The sequence below is a fragment of the Pristis pectinata genome, chromosome 6, assembly GCF_009764475.1.
Source record: "Pristis pectinata isolate sPriPec2 chromosome 6, sPriPec2.1.pri, whole genome shotgun sequence".
In the NCBI taxonomy this organism is placed as follows: domain Eukaryota; kingdom Metazoa; phylum Chordata; class Chondrichthyes; order Rhinopristiformes; family Pristidae; genus Pristis; species Pristis pectinata.
In genome coordinates, this window is record NC_067410.1 from 26,741,280 (window position 1) to 26,756,140 (window position 14,861).

The 14,861-nt window shown below is 40.3% G+C and overlaps 1 protein-coding gene across 1 annotated transcript in view; it reads right to left on the reverse strand.

The window, feature by feature from the left end:
- The window catches only part of cfap20dc (CFAP20 domain containing), a 263,203-nt gene that overhangs the window by 3,234 nt on the left and 245,108 nt on the right, over positions 1–14,861 (reverse strand). The window contains exon 15 of the mRNA XM_052017624.1: positions 1,095–1,201. Coding sequence (XP_051873584.1) covers positions 1,095–1,201 — 107 coding nt within the window. The remainder of the gene's footprint in view (positions 1–1,094; positions 1,202–14,861) is intronic.

Here is a 14,861-nt window from a genome sequence, read left to right on the forward strand (position 1 = left end):
AGCTCAATTTCCAGCCAGCAGAACCTTGTATAAGTTATTGCACTCACCGTGCCTGGCTGGGATTTTGATTATCCTCTTTAGCTCTATGAGTGCCGAGATTTATGCATGCATAGGATTATTTCCCAAAATCTGTAGAGATAAATGTGTAGCATGCAGGGAGCCAAAAATTCTCAATTCCTAAACATATAAATTGAAGTCAGGTGGATTATTAAGGATTTATGTATAATTCCACTTCAAGTTATAGTATATTTGGAGAGGGATTCTCTTTGGTACGATTGCATTTATATCTTTTATGTTTTCCCGGTAAGATGGTGATGGACCTTGCCCTTGGAGTGCAATGGTCCTTACAGAAGTATTACTCCTACAATGGTGTTAGGCGAGGATGTCTGGAAAACTGAGATACAGACAGTGACAATAAAAAGAAGGTAATATATGTTCAAGTTTATTTAGTGTGTCATATAGAGGGGAACAACATGATAGTGTTCCCATGGCATTGCTACTCCTGAATTTTCAGTAATAGAGAGTAGACTAAATTTCTTGGCCTATGTTTCTTTCCTATTTGTATACCTCAGTGGGTCTGACTGTTTTTGAAGAAAATCTAAACATGTAGAAAGGGTTTCTAACATTCTTGGTAATGATGAGAAGTATTTTGCAATTCATTAAGATTAAATCTGTATTCAATGTCTTGTTATATTTTGCATCTTTTAGTCTGAAACCATTTAAAGGAAGCTACAATTGATAAATAACAAGCATTTTCTCTCAGCAATAAGACAGAGATTTCAGAGTATCTAAATTCTGAATCACAAAATATTATACTTTAATTCTTTTTTGTGAAATTCTTTAAAGTTAACAGAAGTTCTCACATTTTCTGATTAAAGCTCTCCAAATACATAGGTATCTTGTTTTATGCAATATAAAGTGTTTAAAAATTATGACCATTGCTTGTATCTATATGGTCAGGCAATGGTTTACATAATTAGCACTCATCTATTGGAGATGACATACATCCTGACATACACTGTTCCATCGATGTAAGTTCTGTGACCTTTTATTCTGTTAAATCATTGAACATAACAAATAAGAAACTCTCATACTTCTTAAGTCCTGAAGAGCAGATGGTTGTCTGGGTGAAATATTTTTTTGATCTTTCATCTGTTCGCTGGGCAAAATGATGGGAGGGCTGAAAATATTACCCCAGTCACTGTAAAACATGAAAAAAAGGACTCTTAAAACAGAAATGAAAGGTACATTTGCACATATTAAGTAAGATGTTGGAAAAATCTAATCTTTATTCATTGCAAAAACATTTCTGGACAAATTTTCATGGGACAAATGTTCACTTGGATACTGAAATCTAGCAGAGGTAATAATTAAATTTCAATTATGATTAGTATGGCGCAAAAGATAAACTGCTGGAAGAGCTCAGCAGGTCAAGCAGCATATGGAGTGGCCAAGGGATGGTCACATTTCAGGTCAAGACCCTGCATCAGGACTGAGAGTATGGAGGGAAGACAGCCAAGTGTATAGGAGAGAGAGGGAGGGATGAGACAGAGGCTGGGAGGTGATAGGTGGAACCAGATAGAACCCACTTGGGGAGAGGATAGGAAAGGTGAACCAAGGGAGAAGAAACCTGGGTAGATAGATATGTGGGTGATGGGCAAATGGAACCAGATGGGGGAGGATGATGAGTCTTGGTAATGGGGGGTGGGGTGGGGTGGTGGTGGAGGGAGGGATGGACAAGGTGAACAGAGGAAGAGAGACCCTGGGTGGACATGAGGGAGTGGGAAAAGAACACAGGGGAGGGAGTTACCCGAAATCGGAAAATTCAATGTTCGTACCAATTGGGTCGTTGGCTACCCAAGCGGAATATGAGATGCAGATCTTCCAGTTTGTGTCTGACAAACACAGTGGAGAAGGCCGAGGACAGACAGGTCAGTGTGGAAATGGGAAGTAGCACTGAATTGACATGCAACTAGAAACTCAAGATGGCTGTTGCAGACAGAATGTGGGTGCTCTGCAAAATAGTCACTAGTGTAGAGAATGTCATATTGTGGGCACTTAATGCAATAGACCAGGTTGGAGGAGGTGCATGTGAATCTCTGCCTCACCTGGAAGGGCTGTTTAGGATGGGGGTGAGAAAGGAGGTGTAGGGACAAGCGTTGCACTTCCTACGGTTGCAGGGGAAAACGCCAGTGACATGGAGGGGTGGGTGGGGAGGGATGAGCAGACCTAGAAGACACAGAGAGATTGGTTCCTGTGGAAAGCTGAAGGGGTGGGGGCAGGGGAAGATGGGGCTAGTGGTGGGATCCCGTTGGACCTGGTGGAAGTCGCAAAGGATGGCATGCTGGATGCAGAGGTGAGTGGGGTGAAAGGGGAGGATCAGGAAAACTATCTCTGTTCCGTCTGAAGGTGGGGAGGGGGTGAGAGCAGATGTGTAGGAAATGGAGGAGGGGAAGACACGTTTCCTGAAGAAGGAGGACACTTCAGAGGTACCAGAGCGGAAAGCTTCATCTTGAGAACAGACGCAGTGGAGATGGAGGAACTGAGAGAAGGGGATGGCATTGTTACAGGAGACAGGGTGGGAAGAGGTGTAGTTAAGGTAGCTGTGGGAGTCCGTGGGTTTATAGTAGATATCGGTGAATAGTTTGTCTCCTGAGATGGAGATACAGAGATCCAGAAAAGGAAGAGAAGTGTCAGAAATAGAAGTTGGTGGAAAAGGTAATAAAATTGTGTACAGGAAGCAGCAACAATGCAGTTGTCAGTGTAACAGAGAAAGACCTGGGGAGCAGTGCCAGAGAAGGTTTGGAACAAGGACTATCCCATGTAACCAACAAAAAGGCAGGCATTGCTGGGGTCCATGCGAGTGCCCTTGGCTACCTCTGATTTGTAGAAAGTGGAAGGAATCAAAAAAGAAATTTTGAGGGTGAGAACAAGGATCAGAATCAGAAACACAAGAGATTCTGCAGATGCTGGAATCTGGAGCAACACACAAAATGCTGGAGGAACTCAGCAGGTCAGGCAGCATCTATGAAGGGAAATAAACAGTCGACATTTTGGGTCGAGGTCTCGACCCAACCAAGAATCAGAATCAGGTTTATTATCACTGACTTTTATGTCATGAAATTTGTTGTTTTGCAAGTTCTGCCAAATGGATGAGAGTGCTAATGGAGGGGAACTAGTTGGGTCTTCGTTCCAGAAAGAAGCAGACAGACCTAAGATCTTCCTGATGGGGGATGGAGGTGCATAGATAGAGACTGGATATCCACGGTACAGATAATGTGGCTGGGACCAGGGAACTGGAAGTTGTCAAAATGATGGAGGGCACAAGAGGTGTCCCGGATGTAGGTGGGAAGGGACTGGACAAGGGGAGACAGCATTGCGTCTGGGTATGCGGAGATAATGTTGGTGGAACAAGCAGAAACAACGGGTCTACCAGGGCAGTCCTGTTTGTGGATCCCAGTGTCTCCATGATTAGTATGGTGTCTGTATTGGAACTGTGTTACTTATGTGTGACATGACCTTTGTTTTTTCAAGGATGACAAATCACACTTTAAATAGGAAGAAACCTTTTTACCACTGACCCTTGAGCTTCAATGGTTGAAATCTCACATTGGATGAACTTACCTATTCATTAGTTAGGCTGTTATATACAGCACTGAATGTCTGTGGAATCTTGACAATAGAAACGGAGTTAAATCCCATAAACTATAATAACATTAAAATATGCTCTACCATGACATTATGCTAATAAAGTAATTCATTGTTAATCTACAAGTTGTTGGAAAATAAATAAATGGACTTTATTGTGATGACTTAAACACAATGCAGCCATTTTAATGTTCTCTTTCATAACTTTAGGACAACTTGATAAATTCAAAAGTTGAAAAATAACAACATAAGAAGTTAATATCCTGTGGCAGGTGGAGTAGAAACCAGGTAAGTTATTACATTTTAATCTTATTAGCTTTAAGGAGAGGAAATTACAACAATGCAATGTTGATATTTATAAAACTTAAACCAAAGAAAAAAACAAAAATTTTTAATAAAAATTCTTACATAAGTAGTGAAACACAAACAATACTTCCTGACTATTCACCTGGAATTGCATCCTTATTCATTGAAAACTGGAGAGTTGTATTTTAAAGTAGAAAATCTGTACTAATTTCTTATCAATTCATATCCATCAAATATTGTGACTAAAACAAATATGTTTACTCACATACAATATGTGTTATTTCTCAAAGGCAGTAAAATCCTGCACAACTTTTACAGATCAAAATGAGTCACAAGAGACCAAATGGACCATATCATTTAAGAGGCTTCACATCTAACCACTTTGCATTTCAGTGTTGATTTCAGGGCACACTTCTTTTCAAACTTGATGTAATTGCTTCAAACAACTAGCCATGTTTTTCAATGGATGTGAATTTGCTACTCCATCACATTTGTTTGAAAAACTGTCTAAAACGATACCATTACTTTCTGATTATAGAAGTGGAGTGGAGTGGAGTGTTAAAATTATTATGGATCCTTTTTTCAATAGATACAAAACATTTCAGAAGCTATTCTATAATGGCCGCTACTCTACCGCATCTGAGAAATAAAGTTTAGCTGAAAATGGGCTGTAATTTGTACGTTGTGCTTATACATTCACCCACTGTCAAAATACAGTTTTGGCAAGGCAGGTAGTTGAAGTTTTTTTTAAAAACTGTACAATGTCAAGTTGGATAGATTTCTTTTAGCAAGTAACATTCTTGGATATATGTTGAAGGAATTGTTGATTAACTGGAAATGTGGCATGCAACACATGTAGTATGCTTGGGAGGATGAACAGAAAACATTAAACTATCGTTCCCAGAGCTGTGGACCATTGATAATTTTCTTGTGTCAATTTGACCATCATGTTGCAATAAATATAGGTAAACTGACCAAACATATGACTACAGGAAGGTAGAGCCTGAAGTGAACAGAACTCGATAGCAGTTTCGATGGTGGGGGAAATGTCCATATGAAAAAAAAAACTTCTTCAATTTTTTTTAGACTAGGAATCAGAATTAAATGGCAAAATATCCACACTACATGTGGAGTAAGATTTTCCCTACAATGGATTGCAGAGAAATCCAACGTCCTGGGGTCAGAGGTTCAGGGTATCATACCAAGCGGTGGCATTCCTATAAGGCATCCTTGAAAAAGACTTGGTGCCTGCTGGATCTGGAGGACACAAATTCTGCCTGTGGTTGTCAAAGTAGCCACAGCCTTCAATGTCCAAGCTTCAAGATCTTTTCAGCTAGAGATATTTGCAGAATTTTTATCAGGCAGATAACAAATGACACGTTTACAAGAGCTGCTAGGTACATCAACTTCACCATGGATGATGCCAGCCAGAACAAGTGGGTGCTTGGATCTGCTGCTCTGGCTGGATTCATGCAAGTACAGGCGGTGATAAACTGCTCTCATGTAGTAATCAAGAGACCCTCTAACAGCTTGGAATTTTTATTACAGGTTGAAACTCTCCAGTCTGGCACCCTTGGGATCTGAATTGTGCTAGACCACAGAAAATCCAGGCCATGGAAATTACCCCCTGTTATCTTCCTCTGAGCAGGAGAACAGTCTTTTAAAGCATAGACTCTCTCCAGGTCACGTAAGGGTTATAAGAGCTGTCCGTAACTCGAAGTTTCTGTAAATTGGAAACGCTGTCAGCTGAGATTGCAAAAGTTGCACTGGCAGGTTAATTAGCTACAGATTAGTACAGATCTTAGTTAAATTTAGAGTTTAGATTTTGTTAATTGGTACAGATCTGTACTATAGATTCAAAAATTGCCAGACCACAGGAATTGCCGGACTACAGGATGGCTGACGAGAGAATGTCAACTTGAAGCAAAAGTATTACATTGTAATTAATCTGCCATTGGTTTGCAACGACAGAAAAATGGCTTATCATCTGTGATTTGTTCATCCTGGGATGATTTACCCTCACACGTTTATTCAATACCACTGAGCAGACTTGGTGTAGGAGGGTTAAAGCTTCCTGTTGATAATAATGACAGAAGTGAGAAAGCCAACCAATGAAGCACAGCAATTCAATGTTCAAAGCCATTCCTTTACCCAAAATGTTACTGAGCAAAATAGAAAATTAATTTTGGGTTCCTCGACCTCGCCAGAGGAGCACTTCGGTATGCACCTGCCCGTGCATCCACAGCATGCAGCAAGGGGTAAACACAGAATGCAGTGAGAAAATGTCACTCCAGAGTGGGTGTGGTTGGAGCGAGAAGAGTGAGAGGAGAAGGAAGGTGCAATAAGCGTTGAGGGAATAACACACATTGCTATGTAAGATATCGCAGGTACAATGGTAAACATCATCACTCTAATGACTCTCCTGTACTTCTTTGCTTTAAATCAGCTGCTGCACACTTTGTTGTATGTCAGTGTGACATTCAATGGTCAAAGCTAAAATAGGTTCATCATTAACCTTCAGCAAGAGCCTGAATGGATGGTCATTTCTCTATACTTGATGCTCCATGTTGGTGGCTACTCATTCCATGGATGCAGACATTATTGCAAAGGTCTATGGTATTGTGCCCCTCATGCGGACTCCTTCACAGTATCTGCAAGAGTATACGGTATGGCTGGGTCAGCTGCCAACATCACACATTCTTTGCTTCTGTTTGAGATGTATTCTGTTGTTTGAGGTGAAGCAACTGCGCACAGCTTAGATGTCCTGTCGAGTAACATTGATTTTCCATTGTATTTCCTACGTCTAGTGCCTGTTCCTGTTCACTTGAGGTGGATCAAACACCACATTCGCAGACACCGTCCTATTGGCCTCATTAAAGTATTGCTTACAAATTCAATAACCATTTCTCTTTCATCTCTTGTTCCCCTGGAATTGTGACCAGGCATCTTTAAACATGAGCCATCCTGTGCCCTGATGCAATTTCCATGTCAGGGATGCACAGAGTGATAACATTCCCTATGCAGCCCTCCTTTCTGAAGATCATGCTACACTCTTCCTGTGCAATACTCCTCTTAGAGCACTGCACTATAACATGGACTGACTTTCCCATGAACGACATTCATTGGCCACTCCCAGGGCAAGCAGGTCTTCCCAATGCAGTGCAGGACAGGGACCAGTGTGAAGTCAGTCCCACATTGTAATCATTCTGCTTTTCTACTCAACACAGTACAAGGCCCACACTTCCCAACCTCTCAACACTCCGATCTCCCAAGGTCCCAGAGTGAAGTCTAGGTATCTAATCATCACCACCAACACCTACCCTTCACACTGCCTCTGGCCAGTGTCTCTATACTCTTATGCAAACCTGGGCCATTATCCTGGGCTTCTTTCTCCCACTCCCAATCCAAGACACAGGCTCCAATTGCTCCTACAAACCTCAACTCAAGGCATAGCTTGTGATCCCTCTCCAGTCTCTTCTAGATCCAGCACAGGCTATGATCCCTCTCCTCTATCTCCCCCAACCCAGCCAATGCACAGGCCCATTTTGGGCAGTGGCCTGAGTTGTAAACCCAGTTTGGACACGTGCAATCAAAGATTGTGGTGTAGGATCAATGCCTGAAATGGTGCCTTGCTGAAATATCCACCATTTGGGTGCACTAATATTTCAAGGACCTTGAACATTTGTTTTGGTGTAATGAAGGCATGAATTGTGTGACTGTGTACCCTCAGAGTGAAAGACTACCTCTGTTTTTGTTGATCTCCTGCCACATTTCTTGTTGGAATATGTGAAATCCCTGTAGGAGATGGAAGGTTCAAATTAGAAGTTTGAAGCTAAGAATGCTTAAAGTTTTGATTATACACATGATCAATTTTCACTCACTGCAGAGGATTTTTAAAATGTCTTTGCGAGATAGAATTCTGTCACCAAACTCCTGTGAAACTGTCATCTCTCTGTCTCCAATGGCTATGCTTTCTGAAATACTGATATCTCCAGGGCCTCTCCTCAACCGTTAGCTCACTGATAGTTCCAGTTTGCATCTTGCTGTCTGTATCTCCCTGGTGTTCAGTCTTGTCTTCAGTAAGGACAGAAAGAAGAAATCACTGGGAGTAATGAACATGCCGCATGGATGGATGGAAGTGTGGCATATTGTTAATGGTGGTGATGAGGGAAAAGAATGATCCTGCACATAAATGAGATTCATTGTGGCTACATAGAGGGAACGTGAGCAAGTACATAGACAGAGCGAAATGTGCACGTGCAAGTTAAGTTGGTGTAAGGAATGGTGCATTGAAATAGAGCTAAGAAGAATAACAGAGGGCACTGGCAGATTCTGCACATTTAAAAAAAATCCTTTTTCAGATTATGGGCATCAATGGTAAATCCAGAATTTACCGTCCTATCTGAGAAGGTGGTGGTGGAGAAGGTGATGTATTGCATTGTGTGTTTCAATTACATGTGACTAATAAAGATATCTTATCTTATCTGCCTTCTTGATTTGAGGATGATGTGTGACTTGGAAGGTAACCTGCAGGTGGTGGTGTCCCCGTGTGCCTGAAGCCCTTGTCTTTCTTGGAGGTAGAGCCTGTGTGTGTTTTTGGGCGATGCTGTTGCTGCAGGCAGGATAAATAATTAGTGTATTTTGTAGATGTGTGCCGGCAGTAGAGGGAATGAAGCTATAGTGTGGTGGAGGGGACAGGCTGCTTTCTCCTGGATGGTGCCAAGCTTCTTGATATTATTACTTAAGTATCAAAGTATATTATTATACTTGGACTCATCCAAGCAAGTGAAGAATATTCCATCATGATTCTGGGTTAAGCCTTATAGATGGTGAAAAGGCTGAAGGGGTATCAGGGGGTGAGTTACTTGCTGCAGGATACCCAATATCTAACCTGCTCTAGAAGCCACACTATTTATGTTGCTGTTCCGGTTGAACTTCTGATCAATGGTTATTGATGTTAGGGAACCTGGTGATGGTAATGTCATTGAATATTAAGAATAGGTGGTTAGACTCTTATTGGAAGTGGTCAATGCCTGGCACTTTTGTGGCGCAAATGTTACTTGCCACTTATCAGCCCAGCACACTGTGGTTACTCACCCACGCTACTCCGACCAAAATCCTGACCTCCACCACCAAGAAAGACAAGGGCAGCAGGTGCATGGGACCTCTGTCAAGTGATTCCATCCTGACTTGGAAACTCAAGAAAGCTCACCAGTGCCTCTACTTCCTCAGGTGGCTAAAGAAATTTGGTATGTTCCCTTTGACACTCAACAACTTTTATCAATGCACCATAAAAGGCATCCTATCTGGATGTATCACGGCTTGGTACGGCAACTGCTCTGCCCAGGACCGCAAGAAACTGCAGAGAGTTGTGGCCACAGCTCAGCACATCATGGAAACTAGCCTCCCCTCCATGGACTCTGTCTATACCTCTCACTGCCTTGGTGAAGCAGCCAGCATTATCAAAGACCGCACCCACCCGGGTCATTCTCTCTTCTCCCCTCTCCCATCAGGCAGAAGATACAGGAGCCTGAGGGCACATACCGCCAGGCTCAAGGACAGCTTCTATCCCACTGTGATAAGACTATTGAACAGTTCCCTTATACGATGAGATGGACTCGACCTCAAAATCTACCTCGTTATGACCTTGCACCTTATTGTCGACCTGCAATGCATTTCCCTGTAACTGTGACAGTTTACTCTGTATTCTGTTATTGTTATTGCAATGAACCAATCTATATGAATGGTATGCAAGACAAGTTTTTCACTGTACCTTGGTACAAGTGACAATAATAAACCAAGACCAATAACAAAAGCTGGGGTCATTTTTGTCATTGGGTCTAAATCATAAACTCCCTACCCAACAATATCTGTGGGAGTATCTTCACCAGAATGTCTGCAGTGATTCAAGAAAGAGGCTCTCCACCATCTTCTCAAAGGCATTTAGTGGTGGGCAATAAAGGCAGGGCTTGCTGGCAATGCCCAGATCCTCAGAAAAATATAAAACAAAACTCTAAGTGGTAGGCAATTCCATATTTCACATTCTTTGGGTAAGTAACTTAGTTCTGAATTCCCTTTTGGATTTCTTGGTGTACCTACTGAATTTCTGCTACATCTGATGTCTGTCTTGTTGCAGTGTGTGACCAAGTGCTCCCCGTTTATACATTTTTTCAGTGTAGTGACTGCCAGAATGTGTCTGTCTATCTCTGTAGAAGCTCCCTGAAGGCAGTAGCACTTCCAGAAGGCAGTGCACAATGTAGGTTTGTTTATAGATAAGGCATCCTGTTATCTAAAATTACTCCATTATCCTATGGATAGATTCTGAGTCAGGATGCATAACTGATAGTCCATGCAATACTGTCCTATGTTATTGCTCAAGACTAATTCCCACCCTAGGTTTCCTTGCTACATTAAGTTTTGATCAACTACTTATCACTACATGCTAACCAGTTCATTATTTGGAAAAAAGAGCTCTAAATTTATCCCATTCAACAATGGAAGTGTCCAAAGTGAAAGAGTAATTAATCACACCAATATTAATTTTGCTTTGCTAACTACTAGCTTACTTGATGACTTATTAGCCCAATTTCTTGATTTTGAAGTGGGAAAATGTTAAACAGATGCCATTTTTTAGTACTATTTTAAGACATATCTGGGGCATGTCAATCATTCTGCACATTGCATTAACCTGAGCTGAAATCCATTAAATATAATTCTAAAAGGTCTGTTTGTGCCACAATATTATGAAGAAAACAACCATATTTGCTTGACGTAGAGAAAGTGACGGCAGAGTCAGTCAAGTTGTTAGATTGTGGCAGGTATTTCACTGTTTTTTTTTCTCCAATCTATTTACTTGTACTCGGGGTTCAATTTAATAATACACCATTTCAAATATTGCATTGGAGGAACCAGTCATCTCCTGCCTCATGCTCTTTTGAGGGTGAGATTGGTACATATCGAAAGGAGAAGTTATAAAAAAACAAAATCTTATGCTAGTAACTAATAAGCTTTACCTGGTTGTTGTCAGATGACCATAGTTCATCAGTAAGGTGTGCTGTATACTGAAACTGTCCTTTAACTAATCACTATCAACCAATGAGCACATCTTGACTACCCTCCACCCACCCCCCACATGGTTCATGTCACAAGGATTCTATATTTTTTGACTCAGAGAAATATTGACTTGGCATATTCTCAAACTGGTACCCATTTCCCAATATCTCAAGCAGTTAATCAGCTGATTAGTCACTGGTACTAACAGACCAGTGAAGAAATTGAAATATAGCCAGCAGCTGCTCAAAATCAGCTTTTATTTGCCACTACTCTGGCATGTAGGTCTAAAGATGAAGGTATACTTAATCTGCATTTATCCAAGGAATTTCAATTTCATAAATTGTAATTCAGGAGAGTCATGTTATATGATGAGACCTGACCTCCATCCAAATTCCACGACAAACACTGAATGACTGGTGCTGTGAATTCTTTTACCCTTTCTGCTTTGTCCAGGATGCAACAGGTAGAATCAGTGCACAAATGTAATGCATAGGCTCCAATATGATGAATTTAATCATGAGATGGATTTGTGCCAATGATTTTAACTGTAATTTCTTGGGAGGCACTCTTGTCTTTGAGTCAGAATGTTTTGTATTCAATTCTCAATCCAGATTTTTGAGCACAAATACCTAAGCTGGCACTCCATCGCAATACCAAACAAGTGCTGCATGTCAGAACTGATATCTAACCAAGGCCCCGTCTATCCGTCTATGGGAAATAAAAGATTATTTGGCACCAATTTGTAACAGTTGATCTGACCAATATTGATCCTTCAATGGGTATAACTAATAGTACTGATTATTTGGTGATTATTATATCACTGCTTGTGGATCTTTGTAGCTCTTATGTTTCCAATAGTACTGCAATGAATACACTACAAAAGTACTTAGAGGCTATAAAATGCATTTGGAGCTTATAGACCCCCAAACTTGTCAGTAACAATAAAATGCTAATCAGAAAAAATGGAAAAATGCCAAATGTCTTAAGCAATAAAGAGAAAAAATATTTTGTTCAACTATTTGCAAAACAGCATTATATTTGAAGTTCAGATTTTTCACATTCTAATTGTTTTTAATTTATGCATGGAAATATGAAGCTTTAGTCAGAATTGTCAGTCTATAAGGAATAATTTTGTGCTGTATCTAGGCAGGGAGAAACGTTTCAGTTCTCTTACTGATCAGCCAGCTCATAATAGATTTATTTTTGTCTTTATCTTTGTTGAGTGTTTCATCTTTGCTTCTCTTTTCCAAATACATCTTCTGCTTTCTTGTTTATGATGTTAACTTGATCTCACAGATAAAAGACTAAGGTTCAAGGTAGCTGGTGATTGAGATTCTGAATCATATGCTGTTGGAAATTGAGATACTTCATTTCTTGATTCATTTCAGTAGCACTATGTTGTTTTCTGGTTTAAATGACCTTGCTTTTGATCTTTCCTATTCTTCACAAAATGATTATTTGTGGTACTTTTTTTTCTTTCTCCTTGCTTATATTTGTTTTTAATATCTGTCACATATAACTGTGTCTGTGGATTTTGATTTAAATAGTAACAGTCACTGAAGAATTTGGGCTCTGTACTCTGCTGTAAAAGGAGTGGTCAAAATTTATACACAATGACAGCGACTTTTGAATCAGCCTGAAATTTTTTTTATTCTGTTACAGTATTTGGGCATTACTGGCACAGTCAGTGTTTTACATCCACACCTGATTACACTTGAACCAAAAGACTTGTTAGGTCATTACAGCTGTTACTTTGGAGTTGACTATATTGCTGTGACTTAGAGTTACTTATGAGCCAGAGCAGCATTTCTGCTTCCTCAAAGAACATCACTGAACCATTTTGGTTTTTACAGCAATTTGGTAGTTTTATGGTAATTATTTAAATGTCTTAATTAATCAAATTTAATCTGCAATTTCCAGGAGAGAACAGTGAATAAGAGATGCATCCTGTAATATTTCAACTGCTTTCTGAATATAGTAATATTAGCCACAATCAGAAAGTTGATCATATTTTTAGAATGCTCATAGTGATTTTACAAGAGGTAGCAACATGTAAAACATAATGCCTAAAAAGTTAAAGGTCTACCTCCTAAACTCAAATCTATTTACTGTTGTAGCATAGTAGTGCTCCAAGTAGTAGCTGCCTCACAGTTCTGGTAACCCAGGCTCGATTCTGACCTCCAGTGCTGTCTGCGCAGGGTTTACAGGTCAAAAGTACACATCCAAGTAATCTTCAAATCTGGTGAGGGTTTCTGTCACTACCACTCTTTAAGGCAGTAAGCTTCAGACCCGTACCATCCTCTGGGTGAAAATTTATTTCCTTATCACCCCTCTATTTCTTCTAAGTAGTTTAAATCTATGTCCCCTGGTTTATGACCCCCTCTGCTAAGAGAAATGGGTTCTTCCTACATACTCTATCATGGAACAACGTAATTTTAAACATGTTTCTCTTCAGTCTCCTCTGTTTCTAAGAAAACAACTCCAGATTATCCAATCTTCTCTCATATCTACAATTTTCCAGTCCCAGCAACATCTTTATAAATCTTCTTTGCACCCTCTTTAGTACAATGATGACTCTCCCATAACTTGGTGACCAGAACGCTACACAGTACTCAAGTTGCGGCCTAACTGCTGTTGTAAACAGCTTTAGCATTATCTCACTGAATTTCAATGCACTGCCTTAATGTTCATGGTTTGCTTTGAGAGGACTTTATATTTCCTCTAAGGTCATGTGAAAATGTCACTGATGCGTCTAGCAGGTGTTCCTTCCACTGAAGTGACTTCATTTGACACCAGGTACATTGCATTCAACTGACACTCTGAATCTGACCCAGCCTCTGTCCCTACATGACTCAGCTCTTCCAGCTCATTCTTTTCAGCATGAAATATTTGTAGGAATGATTTTCCAATCTACACTCCAATCTCTACATGTAATGTACTTCTTTCTCGGATGCTCATGCTGCCATGCATAATGCTTGTTACATCTAAACCACAATCCTGTTTCTGACTTTTATTCTGCACTTTATGCAAGTACTTCCTACTATTAGCCATACAACATTTTTAGTTTAGCTTTGGCTAGCTCTGCAGCTTTACATGTATGTATGCACTTTTCTCAAATTAACTCCCCCTCACATATTTGTTTAATTCCATGGAAATTTCTATTTTAGGTAGTTAGAAAGATCAATGTTCATCACCGAAAATCTACATTTTCAAAATGCATACGGTTCGCCTTCAAAAATAACAGTTAGACCATCTTCAGAGTAGTTCTGCCTTTTTCTCCTATCAAGCTTTAATAGGCTTTAAATACTCAGGTGCAAATGCAAGCATCTGAGGGTTACATAGCTAATTATCTTCAGCTGCATGCAATATTCATAGAGATTTGCAGAGATGCCCTGTTCTGATTGTGTTATACTCCATTAACGCCAACATCTTCAAAATGATTAGATTACCTGCTCCACAAGGTTCCTTTGTATGAACTACAACAAGACCCTTGGTAGATTTATCTGCTAAACCTTGATTAAAGACCCACATGCATCCAAAGAAATATAGAGTTATACAGCAAAGAAACAGGCCCTTCACTCCACTTCATCCATGCTGACCATCATGCCCATCTATAATAATCTCACGTGCCTGTATTAATTTCATATTCCTCTATGCCTTGCTCATATAAGTACCTGTCCAGATGCCTCTTAAATGTTGTTACTGTTCTTGCCTCTGCCATCTCCCCGGCATCTCATTCCAGATACCAACTACACTTTGTGTGAAAAATTTACCCCTTGAATCCCCCTTAAATCTCCTCCCTCTCACCTAAAACCTGTGCCCTCGAGTTTTAGATATGCTTGCCATGGGAAACA